Consider the following 15,463-nt stretch of genomic DNA (forward strand, 5'->3'; position numbering starts at 1 on the left):
TCCATCCATCCATCCATCCATCCATCATCCATCCATCCATCCATCCATCCATCCATCCATCCATCCATCCTGTATCCATCTATCTATCTATCCATCCATCGATTCACCTATCCATCTGGCAAATTAGTCGACAGTCGCTCTCACACTTTACTCATTGTGTACTCATTATTGTTATTTAGGTGTCTTTTATGCAATAACTCATCTTTTTCTTACTCTGATTAACAGGAAACTCAATAGTGCCCGTGTTTACACAAGTGAACCCCGGACTCAAACGCTACACTCATTACTCACCGCATCCCGCTAGAGCACCATTATAGCCTCAAACGACTCTGTTTGTGGTGAATTACAGATATTATTTTTAGCCTCATTTCCTCTTTGATGGTAAAACAATAGCACTCAAAGTTGAAACAAAATGACGTTATGAGAAAAGAGTCAGAAATTATTACTCAATAAGAAAGAAGTGTTATCTAAACCTCAAACACCATACCCGAGAGCTTTGCTGTGTAAAGAAACCTCTTACTGTAATTTAAAATGGAAGGGAGAGAGGAATGCTACTCGTCTTCTTCTTCATTCCTGGTGGTACCTGTGCAAGCTGCAAGCGATTTTTGCATTTCCTTGGCCCTCTCATGAGGACAATATCTTGCAAATTGGAACAGATAGTTGGGAAACGAGGCGAGGTGGAAACAGGGGTAGATAGGGCTAGAGATGAGTAGTTTGAGACCCTTTTACCGCACAGTACCCTCCATTGGCACAAGTTAGTGATTCAATTAGAAAATCAGTGGATTTTGTGCTTCAAATTAGTTAGAGTAATTAAACTGGTGAGCTATAAATTAGAGAGGATTTATAAGACTTACCTCAAGAATTTCAATCATCAGACTGAATTTAAGGATACTTTTTTCCTTTTCGTGGCCACCTTCACTGGATAATTCTCCAGTTTTAAAAGGGAAACACCGCGGTTAGAAAAATCCTAACTTTTAAGACGTAGATGACATATATCCCCTGATATATCTGTCTTTTGAACTTGACATCTACCAATTTGAAGGCTGAGACTTGTCAAAAAACTTTGCCAAATTGACAATTTCCTTGAATAGCGTGCTATTAATTCTAAATACTGGTTTTTGGACTAAAATCTCACCTTCAGTAGGACTTTGATGAAGCAAATCACTACACAATGGTTCAAATTTATGTAAACAGCCCTCCATGGGGGATGTGTGACATTTTACTTCGTCATCCATCATCTTCATTCCGCCTAGAACGCGCCATAACTTTCCTTTAATGAATAGCCGAGGCACATTCGTAGGCTTTAATTAATCAGGTAAATGGATAGTTCAAGATCAAAAGTAAACAGCGACACTGTGCCTTGGGCTATAAATGTTGGACGTTAAGCAGCAAATGTGTTTACTGATACGTGTAAGCTAAGCAACAGCCTTAGCGTGAACCCCTCTGTGATTCTGTTTTATGCCTTAATTGAACCCGGCCAAGTGCTTTGATCACGCAAGTGCCGTGCCTTGAACCTGCAAAACGTCTGCTACTGCACCAAGCTAATAATCAGGAACAATTAAATTCTCCTTGAAGTAATTACTGATGACTCGGTTTTTTACTTTAATTCAAAATTGAACCATTTGAGGTGTTTTTTGTTGGTAAATTTCGCACCTTTAAAATGACAGTGGAAATGAGGGGAGTTTGTCGATCTGAAGTCTTTGAAGGTTTGAAGTAAGGGAATCCTTCTACTCCGTTAGCTCAGATGGTCATTTTTTCCAGTGAAGTTAATTTCATTTCAGGCAAAATTTTATTTCTCTCCTTCAAAAGTTAAATGTAGTTTTGTGGACTTAAAAAAAGATTATTTGCAAATTTTAACCAATCAGAGGAGGCTTGGGGAACTGAAACCCTCTCTTCTCTCCCCCTAGTGGTGGCTGGTTGGAGAAGCTTGCTTTACCTCCAAGGCAGAAGCATGACTTCATTTATCCTGATTTTTTATTAAGAAGAAGTAATTTTGCTCCCAAATGGGAGATTAAAGGAATTTGCCGTGCCTTCTGCGACTACCTTGCTGAAGGTCAAAACAATTGGGGTTGGGGTTCACTCTACCGAGTCTGAACAATTTAGCAGACTTTTAAAAGACAGTTAGGACCTATCAAGCTTTTGAATGTATGTTTTATTCTTGGACTGTTAAGAGCACGCGAGATTTAATACACCATGCCGTAGAACTTAGCCGTAGTAAGGTTTCATACCACATTTCTTACGGCGAAAGAGAGATACCGACCCTTCCTTACCCACACTCAGCATCTTTTCATTCCCCTGGGGTGTGTTTTCTTCCGAAATGATCATTAATGACCTTGCTAATGATTCTTTTTACCAAATCACGCAGTCAGTTGGTAATTAGAATAGGCATCTGGAAATTAAAAATGAGGTGCGATTGGAGGTGGATAAGACGGGGTAATTGCTTGGGTCCTGGCAACACTGTGTGCCATAAAAGGAGGGTTTGCAGCTAATATGCTCCTCGTCCAGTTAAGAAATAATTACATATTGTAACAGTGTTTGTTTGAATAATCCATATGAGTTACATTTTTGCTGTAAAAGAGCTACGCAAGCATTTTTGTGACCTCTCGTGACCCACTTGGATGCGACAGAGTATCACATGAATGACTGCATGAGGCTGTCAACCAACTAGATTAGACAGAAAAAACACTTCGTCAAGAAGCCACCTACTTGGAGCGAACGGGCCGCTTGAGTCGCGCAGGCAAGACACCGCAGGGTATGCAGTTATGGTAAAGGGTTCCTCAACACGAGTGTGGAGGACAAAGTGCTGGTGGGTCGTGATGGACAACTTGAGTCCTTCTGTAGTCTAGGGGGTCTCGACTGGCTGCATGTGTGATCTGTCTATCCTACCTACACTACCGATTCTCTTGGGCATCACAACTTTATCAATGTCACAAATAAACTTCTCTTTGTACTCTTGAGCATCACATGCCTCTGCTAGTTGTCAAGCCCACTTGCGGAAATCACCTAGGTTAGGAATAAATCATGCAACATCTGTGTCCTCTCGGGATTACGAAGTTCAGTAGTGATATCCCTTAGAAGGTTTCATGTTGCTCACAAAAAAGTTAACCAATTTGTGGTCTTTCCTTTCTTGACCCATAATTAAAAAATGTGACAAGTAATGCCGTACTGCTTTACAAACTATCATACATGGATCATGTTTTCTACTAAATACACGATCAAATTTTGGAACAGAAATAGTTGGGACTTTTCAAAATCCAGCAAAATAGTGTTTTTTTCTAACTATCAGGTATAACTATAAGGGAAAAAGTATCGGTTTTTATGTTTATTAGTTGTTCTACCTACTGATTAGTTTGTAAGTAGGCAGCTGGCAACTCAAGGCAACTAAGCCGAGTCTAAAACAGCAAACCGAACATAGAGTTCAGTAAATTTTTCTAAAAATTAGGGCCATAAAAAATGATTAATAAATCTTAATGTCGATTTATATACTTCCTCCTTTAGGGATTGGGCTGTTGTCACTTTCCTCCTACAAGACTCAAGGCACAGGAGTTCAAAGTTGGACCACTTACAACAAAAATGCAAAACTTTGAGAATTAAAAAAGTTCTTTCTTGAAATTTTAAACTTATTTAAATAAAGTGAAATCAGTTATTATTACTTTTTCAACAGGAAGGCTAGTAACCTAGATTAAGAGTAGTCTCTTATTAAGGTAGACCACGTTCTACCATCTACCGTTTTAATGTCTAAAAAAAAGTACTTTATGAATCTTTTAAAATAGTGAAAAGAGTCTTTTTGAAAGGACATTTATAATAGGCTGTCAAAGGCGTCTCGCTGCCGACGTCTGACTGTCTTACGCCTTTAAAACTCGCACACAATTGGGCATACCTTTTATAAGGGCAGGGGGGGGGGTGGAGGGGGAGCAATTTGAAGGTGTCATAAAGGCATGCAAAACAGCTTTCGTGACGCTAGGGATAGAAAGTTCATTACTGTCTTAGACTTCTTCCTGAGACGCAATCAATATTCAAAATCTTCCAGTGGCCCTTGAGGCCGCTTTAAAAATCTGCTTGATTTTTAAATTGGAGCGCATTGTTTACGCATTTAAATTAATAATCTCCTCAATCTCCGTAGTTTGGTTCTTTATTGAGTAAGAGGCTTGTTTGGTGCTTTTTATTGGTAGGAGCAACCAACATAGCCTTGTCTACCTCTGTTTTACTGTCATTTCATTTCTCAAAAGTTTATTTGACTCTCTGTGCTTATGGGATTATTTATTACAAACACCAAAGCAGGTGTCGTCCTACCTTTTTACCTTCCACCATACCAAGGTGCGATAGGAAACCTTGCGTTAACTTTTAAAGGCCAAGAAAAGTACTTTTACTGTCCTGTTCTGCCTGTTTCTTAAAATTTTAATCTTCCTCCACATGGTCGGTTTTGATGGAGCAAACCTTAGCCGTGATTACCCCCCTTTCAGAAACTTTTTCGCTGTGGCTAGTTCCACTTATGATCTAGAAATTTTCAAAGTCCCCATCGACGTGGAGGGCAGTCGTTAAGTAGCCCTTACGACAGGTACAGAAGGTGCTCATTAAGACAGATTTATTTTTCATTTAAAGACTTATTCAGGACTGGAAACTTTTGATTGTCCTTTAAACTCTCCCCAAGTGCTACTTTTTTTTTAAGATTTTTTTGGAGTGGACCACACAAACGTACACTTAACTACATGTTTTTCTCCAGTCTCCGTGGCTTTGTTTCCCACTTGGAGGTGTAACCTTCCGTTTGTGCGACTGGCCAGTAAACAGGCTGCCAACTTTTCACTGCGACTTCAAAGTTATGCCCGCCTGTTGTGTCCCGAGGAGGTATTTACATATTTATCCAAAAAGTTGACTTGAATTTACACGAAAATTCCTCGTCTAAATTTTTGTGTATTTCATGGTGGCCTCTCTAGTATGTGGTGATTTTTTGGGACGCCAGTTGAAAAAAATCCCCCAAATATTTTCCCAAACCACTTGACTTAATTTTGCTTGAACATCTTAAGTTGAGTCAAACCATAATTTCTCTGAAGGCTCTTCCACCTAACAGGAATGTATCACTCCCATTTTTCCAAAGCTAAGTGAAAAAATTCTAAAGAAAATGGGAACATTTTAGAGGGATTTCCAGGGATGCTACGAAAAGACCTGCTTACCAAAGCTTTTTAACTTTTCAATATTCTTGCTTTATTTCTTGTCGACCGCACCTTATGTCGTATTACGTAGGGGGTTAAAGGTAGTTGATTGATAAATTTTACAAATTTGCCTTATTCTCGGAATCCTTGAGCAAGGTTGATACAACTCCAAAGCCCTCAGCTCTCTTTATGATTGTACAAGGCCTCTTGAAGCATACCATTCAGTAAAGTATTATCTTTTTCCAACGAGACATAGCCATGTAAACTGCGCTTTATCACTAGGAGCAAGCAATATAGCCTTGTCTATTCCACTTGTTAGGTGGTTTTGTGATTGTCTGATAAAATTGCCAAGAAAAGGCGTCACCTTTCCCTCCTCCCTCCCTCTCGCCCATCCCGAGGTGAAGTGAGGAATCTTTTTACAGCCAGGTCCTCAAGAATGAGGTGTGGTGTCTTGTAATGGCTTATAAAGTACTTTCATTAACTAGTTAGATGGAGCGGATCTCAGCTGTAATTGCTTGACCTTCTGGGACCAATTGACTTTGATTGACCCCATTTGTGCTCCACCACACATCCACGCAATAAAGAGCCTTCCGGGAATGAATTAGCGTCTTGGAAGCCTAGGATGCTTCATGGGGTAGGTTATTTGAAGGAAAACTAATGGCATGTTTGCCTGCTTGACATGCTTTGGGTTATCAAGGCCTCTGCCCATAACAATTCAATCAGAAATGCCTGTCGTGAGTTAATGGCATGCATGATTAAAACGAAGAACAACTAAATTATCTTTCAAGTTTAGCGCCATCTGTTGTTAATGCCTGGTGTCTGGAGAGGATTTATTTGTTTTGCTTCCACCACAACTTCCCCATCGCCCATTTGATGTAGATGTTGACCAATTGCCTCAGCATACACCGTAAACACTGCTAAAAGCTCTAGATTTTTGACAACTCCACCCTAAATTATTTACTGCATTAATGACAACAAGTGATTTCTCACAAACAGGAGGAGAGAGTCGTTCACCTCGCCTTGAATAACCAACTTATCCGCCAGATGTCCATTAAGTGCCATAAATTTAGGTAATACAACTGAGAGGCATGACAGATAAAAAATCAAGTGAAAATAAATCCTGCAGTGGATTTGCAAAAAAACCAAACATCCATGAAAGGTGTCTCCTTCAAAGTCCTCCTTATTAGCAAAATCATCTGATTACGAAAATTCCACCTAGGGTAGTAAAGAATGGCCCCTTTTCTACAATCTCTTTGATGATTGCCGCATTTACTAAATAAATAATGCTAATTTCGACTTGCCTGGTATTCAGATCTCGTAACAAGGGAAGAAAAACACATAAATTTCCTTCTGAACTCCTACCAAAAGATGCTGGCTGATAATTTTTCCACTTTTCTAGATGGGAGAGGGGAGGCGTGGTGGGAAGAGCTGGCGGCGGGGGGGGGCGGGGTGAAGTGAATGCACTTGTAGAGGTCACAGAATTCCCTTCACATTTTCAATCCTCGACATCTTAAAAATGTCCAAAAGTTTTAAAAAATTAAGGAGATACTGATATTTGTCCAATAGTTTTCGCCTAACTACCTATCAATTTGTCCGATTTTCTTGTCAACATGAGTATTAAAATTTATTTGACAACTACAAAAGGCTTGTTTACAAAGATAAATAACCCCTCGGAAAAAATACAATGAAAAGCATAAAATAAATGCTAGCACTTAATGAGTAAGATAAAAAAATTGTCAGCTTTTGGTAATGGTTTATTGCGATTTGTGAGGACCTGTCAAATGTACCTAACTATTTATCCAAAAAATTCACTGCAAAGCACATCAGCACGGTGTCCTCCGGTGCCTTTGAGCCGGCCTATCAACAAAGGGTCGGTTAGATAAGCCCGACCGATATACGAGTCAAGCTTGTTTAGTTTGGTTTGGTTGCAAAGCTGCAGAAATTCCTCGTTATCCCTGATCGCTAAGGTGCTGTAACATAACGTATCACGAAGAAACTGTTCATACTACCTGGTTGTGGTGATGATGAATGCATCAATCGAATTTGGATGGGTCATAGTTTAGGAACATCTGGATGGGGATCCCATCCAAATGACAAGAATCAAGAGGGATTAATTCATTTTGCGCCTTTTTGGAGGATATGGTGACTGGCGAACCACCTTGTGACGAGAAGTAGCGAAGTTCGTTGGGCGAACAAATACCTCATTGGTCACCCTTAAACAATTCGCCCCTTAAGATGACTCTTGTATGAAGGAATAAAAGCACTACTGTCTCCTTCCCACTCTCTCTATTGCCGTCAGGTCTCTCTGTGAGAAGATTATCACCTATTTCGGACATTAAAAGTGGGCTAGGCGGTCGCAAAGTAACTGCTACATGCAATAGGAGGCGGCTGGAGTTGTTTTTTGGCTCCTCAAGGCAGACTATCTGACATAAGTGAACCTTGGAAAGGGTTTGCACATTTCATTAAGAATTATCTCCAGCTGTCAAACCCTTTCAACAGCGTTCCAGACTACGATGACTTGTTTCTAAGTCGCCATTTTCACAACGTTGACTTTAAAAGCCAAACATACAACTTTTTTGTCATTTTCTACATTAATTTCGCATACACAAATTGGAGTGGAAGATCATCTTGAAGTTTCAAGACCTGAATACAAAAACGCAGGGAAATGTAATTGGGTGGATCTAGCAGACTAGACTTGGCGGCATCTATCCAAAGGCAATTACTTGGAAGCCAACACCTGTATGACTTCACCACTCACTTCTTTATCTTCATCCCTCCCATTCGTTCATCTCCAGTTGTCAACAGCTCACTTTTTGCAAGCCTCCATGACGAAGGTGCCTTTTATGCAGAAAGACCAAAAACCAGCAATCAACACTAGTCGCCCCTTTAAGGTACTGACATAAACCATCAGCCAACTTACAAACTTGTGGCAGTCTTAGCGAGAGGTGAAATTGGAGGAGGTATGGAGAATTTAAGAAGAATTTCATGCAAGGAATTTGGGATAAAATATAGGAATTTTCACGTTCATGTTGGGGAAATTGGTAGTGAGCTTCTGGGCAAGGTACTTGTCTTGTTTATCTCCAAAATATAAACCAAAACTTGGTTTTTGAGCCCTCTTCTCGTTTGAAGTCCGCTTAATCTTTTTTGATGAATAGAGAACGTAAAGTGCTTGATAAGATGGCAAAAATAAGCCTCACAACGTCGACATCAAAGCCGTAGAAATAAGTAGGGATTATGGCCTGAAGATAAAAAATCTGATTCGATGACACTAACTTCGCATCCATGAGGAATTTTCTCCAGGTTCTGGCAAACGTCTGTGCTTGACTTTCTTTTGTGTTGTTGCCTGCTCTTCTCGCCCCCTTTTTATTATAGGTACTCTTGTTTGACTTACTGCTGCCCTATCATGCTCCCCTTCCCATCCCACGGTATCATTTGTTTGGGTCAAATACGACAGAGTCGACCACCGGCGGGGTTGACAGTGTTCTTGGTTGAGATAACCTGGCCTACTGATTAACCCACACATGGCTAGACGGTTAAATTACAGCCATGAGTGTGTACAAGTGGCCGACAAACCCGCATATTATTCATCCATGCCTTTATACGAGCGCCCTCCAAGATAGCCATCAACACACGGCGCATGGGGCGCTAGCTGCCTGGCACTCGTTTCACCTGTATTCCCCTACCGGCTTGTCACCTGACCAACCGCATCCACACCTCCACGTACTGGAGAGGTTGGATTAACACGGTTGCCCAATTGTTTCGCCTTCTGTTTGGGTCCGCGCTCTGGCATCCTTGCGTACCTGAGGTATTGAGACCAAGTTGCTATTGCTGAATCAAATGGTCTACCCAGTGACAAGCGTGCTTTGGTGTTAGAATGGTAGAAGAGTGACATGCGACCGTGATCAGTTTATGACAGGTGGTTACATCGGCTCGTATCCAGATTGAATCACCCTTTCAGAGTCTGCAGTAAGAGGAATTCACTTGTAAGGTTCCGACGCAGATAATCCTACTTTGAGTAATTCCCCTTCTGTTAGGTAGCACCATTTCATTATGCAGAGTGTCTTGCTGCGCCATTTCAACAGATGCCTTGGGCAGTTATCCACAAGAAAGGACCTTTTTTATCACTTTATTATTAGAATAATGTAATGCTTGCTGTGCCGTACCTACTACCAGGAACGCTTTCAAAGGTCCCGTAACTCATATCACATTCTTTCAGTTTTGTGGGCTTTTTATCCCAAAATCCAATCAATTTCAACTTTCACCTTTAGTACTGAAAGTGTGAGTGGTTTCTGTTTAGGTCATTCAACTTAGGATCGGTCTAATAAGTCCTTCTTTTCTTCTTTCGCCTCTACACTTTCTGCCAGTTTTCATAGCCTTTAGGGTGGCGAATATGGTTAAGAATGTACGAAATATTGCCAAACCGAACACCGAGTTGTAGGCCTAACATTTTGTGGTAAGCGAATTGCTGACAGCTTTTACATCAGTCCTCCTAACTGCTTTCAACATCTCGTGGATTAAAGTGTTGGTTGAGCCACTTCAAAGAGGCAATTTCCGCGCCGGTGATGAGAGGATTTTGCGGGATAGGAAAACCCACAGGCATGCAGTGTAACAAGAAAATGTGTTTTTCGTTGTGCAGTGGTGAGAGTTGAAGGGGGTAAAGTTAAGAGGAAGCACAAAAACTAGTTGAACAATGTTTCAACTTGTGAGAAACTTATCCTAAAAAATGATGAACTTCTTAGAACTAACGTTAACTTTAAGGCAAGTGAATTCCATCAGCTCAGGAATTATGCGGTGAGAAAGTACCGAGCGCCTCGAGTCTTCTCCACCTTAACGAAGAGCGGGGACGCTGGTGCATTGACACGACCTGGAGCAGAGCCATGCCACACAGGTAGGCGGAACCTCCTCTCACGGAGACCCAAGGGTCCGTGTGGTCAAACACAGGCGATAAAACACCCCATGAAATCACTACACACCCTTGAAAATATGATTGTTGTTGTCAAAGTGCCTTCACACCAAACAAACCACGAGCTTATTCTCACATCTTGACCCTGGTTCATGTGAAATTTCAGGGGAGATCAAATTATTCTACAACTTTTTTTAAAAAGTTGTTTAAATAAATAATGAAGTGGTGTCACGTCGTAGCGCAATAGGTGGTTCCTTTCAAAAGAAGAGCCCAAAAGTGTTCCCACCTACACAGACAAAATTTCCTTCCCAAATACATCCACGCACATTTCCCCATTCCATCGTTTCTAGCACCTTACTCGACCACGAGGTCAGGCGTGACAACTTTGGCAGCACGTCACACCTGCGACGAACAGCCTCGCATAATTCGTCTAAGGGGAATTCGGGGAGTCAAGTAGTCTGTCCTCTTAGACGTCCGGGCAGGTATGGTGGAATGAAACCCTTGCGGTTGGAAGATACACCCCTATGGACATGCAGATGATCTTCAACAAGGATCTACTTGGTTGTTTTCCTTATTTTTTTGAAGAAAACCTTTAGGTAGAATTTGTGCCTCTAATCTGATGAAGCAGTAGCAAATGGACAATTTACTACAAAAGCTGGATCTATCAAAGTCCAAAGTAATAAGATGAGCTAGAAAATTCTAGCTTACACAATTCTTGCTGACTTACACAAAAGAGGCACAATGTTATTTTGTTCTTTTTATGTCCAAAAATCACGGCAAAACGCCTTTTCTGAGAATACTAATTCCCCAATATTCAGAACGTACCTTCATTAGATCTTGGACGCCTAACCTGACTTCACTCATCAACAGGTTTCAAGGAATCTTTGGTTTGTCTTTTGGTTATGTGGGGAGGGACTTTGACAGCCTGCTAAGATGATAGGCACTGTCAAGGTCTACACGCTGACTAGGGTGGAGTGATTTCCACATCCATTCCAGCTTGCCTTCAATCAAGTGATACGTAAATAGCTTCTGGGAGTAAATTATTTTTAAAACAAAGACGTTTCGTGTACAAAACATCCTCAACCATCTCTTTTTTTGTAAGAGCTTGAAAAAGTCGTGGCAGATATAATTTGATTGGTGGGCAAAGTGTTAAACCAACTTAAGTAGACTCATATGTGATAGAAAACCAAGTGATTGAATTGAACTTGCATGAATGAGTGATGCACCACTAAAGGTCAGTTTCTGCATTGAAGCTCCCCATTTTGTACCAACTTGGCACTTGATGGCTAAGAAACGCTAAAGCAAAGGGGAATAAAATTATGCCTATTTAGAGAGTAAATCACGCTGCGGTTTACTGTTGGAACCTTTAAACTTCACACTCAAAGGAGGAATTTCTTCCTCTTTAATGTGTCATTCGGAGAGAGAAGCGATTTTGGAGGATTCGGCGCCTCCGGCAGCAGATTATACTGAGAAACACTTGTCATGGCTCATTTGAAGTCAGCTGGCCAGACGCTGGAAAAAACACAATAAAATATGACAAGTTGATGACAAAATCTGTCTTTATTTATTTTTAGACCTAAAATAAAAAAGCATACTGCAGTTCATCTCGAACAATGGCCTCCCTTAGGCTAAATAGGTTTTGGCGACTTCTTTTTACGCTGATCAAAACTTGGCAGAACTCTATACTAAGTAAGAGGAAAATAAATTTGATTTTTCTATTTTATGGCTGTACAACCACATTCTTAAAGGGTGTCATGCTTTCCACTGAATAAGGAGGTAATGACTTATGGGTCTCCAAAAAGAAAATACTTGAATAACCTCAGCTGCGGATGTTTTATGTAACCTGACCCAACTTACCAAATGATTAATAGCGTAAAACCTATTAGAAAATTCTTCAATTTTTTTCGTGCACATGAGTGTTAAAATTAGGCTGGAGTTAGAGAACGGCATCAGCTGAGTTCTCTAAGTCATGACCCTGACCAATCACACAACTGAGCCAATCAGAGTGCAGCCCGGTCTGTGTCCAATGGGAAGCCTATGTGCATTTGCATAAATGCAAATCCACCCCCTTGTGCCGATTTTTACTCCAATTTGAGATGGATGACTTTCTGGGCACCTGGAAAATGACCTCGAGTGAGGGTTTCGATCGTGTGATGACTCGACTCGGTGTCGACTTCCTCACCCGCAAGGCAGGCAACGCCGCTAAGCCAGTGATTAAGCTGTCCGAAGTGAAGGAGGGAGCTGAACCGAAAACTTACTGCCTCAAGACCATAAACGCTTTTCGTAGTACTGAGGTGCAATTTCGACTGCAGGAGCCTTTTCTGGAGACCACTCCTGATGGAAGGAAGGTAAAGACGGTGATTAGTTTGGAAAAGGACGAGGCAGATGGGAAGTGGGTTCTCCGACAATGTCAAGTGGGTGACAAAGTGACAGATATTGATAGGCGCTTGGACGACATTGACCTCATGCGATCAGTAAATGTCTCTCTTTCTTCCCTTTTTCTTGCATACCAAATCTTATGTTCATAAGTGCACTTCCAACCTTTTAAATGTCCCTCTCATATTGTTGGTATAAATCTCGATTTCCATAATTTTGGAGCTTCACGATTCAAATGTGTACCTGCCATCATAACAACTGCTTGTCACTTTTATATAAGGTAAATTTAGCAGTTCTTCATGAATATTTGGAGGTTCATTTCTTTTGCTCCCAGCGCCTGGTAAAATGTTGCCCTCATGACTGGAATTGTCTGATTGACGATTTGACAAATAGGATCTGCTTAAAAGCACTTTATTTTCGATCACCCACTGTTCTCCATTCAAATCGACATCTGCGGAAAAAATTTACGGCTACGAATTGACTTAGGTCACTCTAAATGATTATTTAATCAAGAAATTCAAAGTTAAAATATTGGTAACATCTTTTGTCTTTGACGTAAAAAGGTGATGTTTTGCTTTTTTGACTGACTGCTTCTCTTTGCTGTCCACAACACCCCCCGCCTCCCAAATCGGAGAGTCGTGGTACCAAAAACGACCGCTCTTTTTGAAAGGTGGCACTGAAAGGCAATCCATCAAGGGACCAATCAAATTCGTGTTCTGGACAAAATTCCCCCCAACCATACACGTGATTAGGCCATTTACCAGGTGTAGATTTTTTTCCAGAAGTACCTACTTCTGTGTTTATCCCGGAAGGCGTGGTGGTGAACTTCAGACAACTCCTTTTCAGCTACAGTCATCCAAATTGACCTGCCAGTTACTAGTGAGGGCTTTTCCGGATGATTGGAACATCTATATTAATAAGACAATTTCTTGGTTTTTTTTTTACTCCTTAGGAAGAAGTAGCAGTTCGGAAATTTTACTCAGTCTGGAAGGTCACCTGACAAGTTAAAGCGCCCCACTCTGTTGAGTTTAGTGCTACTCCTTTGTGTTTGTCTCGGACACCTTCTTTTTTTTATTTCTCCAACTGACTGTTTACAGAAGTGCCTAGAGGCATGGCCAGCTTTTGCAAACACGTTTTTTATGTAACAGTTGGTGAATAAGTTGCTTTCCCCACCAATATGGTGTGTAGTTATAAACAAATTTACTACCGCCTTAAAGCAACAAGATTTTAGTTTGGCTTTTGGGGTCTTACCGGATTTTTTTTTCCACAAAAGTTAGGTTAAACCAATTTTTCCCACTTCTAAGAAAGTTATTTGCATTAATAAAAAAGGAAAGAAAAGTTAAAAGAAGGAATTTTCGCGTAGATTTCCGTAAAAAAATTTATTTTACAAAGCTTTAGTCCTTTTATTTATGATTTGACTAAGTATTCGCCATACAGCATCCGACATTCCTGGTTAAGAGGATGGCGTAGAGGCACTTTTTATAAGAAAAAAAAAAGATTTAAAGCCTCTTACCTCCTTGAATAACAGTATCCACTGAAAGATGATAAAGGAAAATTTTTCCCATGCTGACCAAAGAGTGATGCCTTCTGATGAAAAAGCGGCGATGTTCTATGGGTTGAGCTAAAGAAGTGCGTTTAAGGGATTCATCTCTCACCATAACCAACCATCAAAAGGAGGTTTTATCAAGCGGAGGTAGGGTGACCGTCCATTTTCTAGCATTTCCAAATAGCGGGTCAATAGGTCATGGAAAGACCTTTTTCTTTATATTATCTCCAAATCCAGTCTATTCTGCACAAATCAAGGAGTTCTTGATGGCAGAAAAAGACCTGAACGAATGGTTGACTTTGTCTGCCTTCGATATCTGCTTGTTTTCTTTCCCAAAAAGTAACTCTCTGAAATATTTGGATTTTTATGGTATATGTGGCATATTTTTGTACAAGCTATAGAATCACCCGCCCTTTTTTCCGGTGATTTTTCGACTTCATGACTACCGCCTCTCTGTTGTGAGGCGCTAAGGCATTGTCGATGACTTATCCACCTCTTCATTAAGTATTCTACCTCTCAATTTACTGTCAATCAACTCGAAAATTGGCTTATTTCATTTCTTTGAAAGCCTCAACACACTTCGTTTTGATCCCGTTTTCTTCTTACCAACCACCCTCCAAACTTAAAGGTCAATTTGAAGCTAGATTACCAAGAGATGAAGGCCGAAATGACCGCTTAAAGTACTTGTCTAAACAAAATAAATAATTAGAAATAAATCTATAAATAAATTGAACAAGTAAACTTGTTATTTTTGAGTAGGTATTTTGTCAGGCGGCTGAGGAGCCTTCAACTATGGACAGGGGAAAAGTGGATCAAAAAGCTTTGCTCACCATTGGGTTAAAAACTTTCGACCTACTTGTTTGATCATTCCGATAGAGATAGGGAATTTACACAAGGGACAAGCTTTTTCTTCGGTTACCCTTACACACCTTTAAATGCTTTCCGCACAGAGATAAGAACGCTTTCTTCCACAGAAATCGCCTCCCCGCCGAAGTCCCACAAAAACTGGTGACAAAATGAATGTTTGTGGCCATTTAAAATTAATTTTGAAATTTTTAGAGAGAGGAGGGTAGGAAAGAAGCGGTTCGAACTGAATTTGCCGCTATAATTGTTTACAAGTGATGAGATCTCTGCAGAAAATTGGAACCAATAACTTCAGACTGGCAGATATTTAAGCAGAGGAGGTTTTAGTCGGGGGCGGGGGGACTCCGTCCCCCATAACTTTTTTCCTTAGAGCGACGTGGCTCTTAAACTTTTTGCTTTATTGATAGCAAAAAGGAATCTGCACCCACAATTTGTGGTTACAGGATTAAAATAGTCGCACAGATCCCAATTCTGATGATCTCGCTTCTTCCGCTTTGTTGCACATTTTTTTGAACAAAATGTATGCACAAATCCCCCACAAGCCTCTAATTAACCTGGTCTTTCTTCTAATGGAAACTTAGTGAGTTTGTTTTGCTTTTGCTGGTCTGTTTAAAGATGAATGTG

The 15,463-nt window shown here is 40.6% G+C and overlaps 1 protein-coding gene across 1 annotated transcript in view; it reads left to right on the top strand. All coding sequences in view use genetic code 11, as the record gives it.

The window, feature by feature from the left end:
• Positions 1 to 12,149: 12,149 nt before the first annotated feature.
• Positions 12,150 to 15,463, top strand: part of EGR_04938 (Fatty acid-binding protein) — a gene marked incomplete at both ends in the record, with an annotated part of 4,975 nt that continues 1,661 nt past the window's right edge. Inside the window, one exon of the mRNA XM_024494187.1 lies at positions 12,150 to 12,527. Within this exon, the coding sequence (XP_024351424.1) occupies positions 12,150 to 12,527 (378 nt within the window). The remainder of the gene's footprint in view (positions 12,528 to 15,463) is intronic.

This window comes from Echinococcus granulosus, assembly GCF_000524195.1.
Source record: "Echinococcus granulosus chromosome Unknown EG_S00033, whole genome shotgun sequence".
NCBI lineage: Eukaryota > Metazoa > Platyhelminthes > Cestoda > Cyclophyllidea > Taeniidae > Echinococcus > Echinococcus granulosus.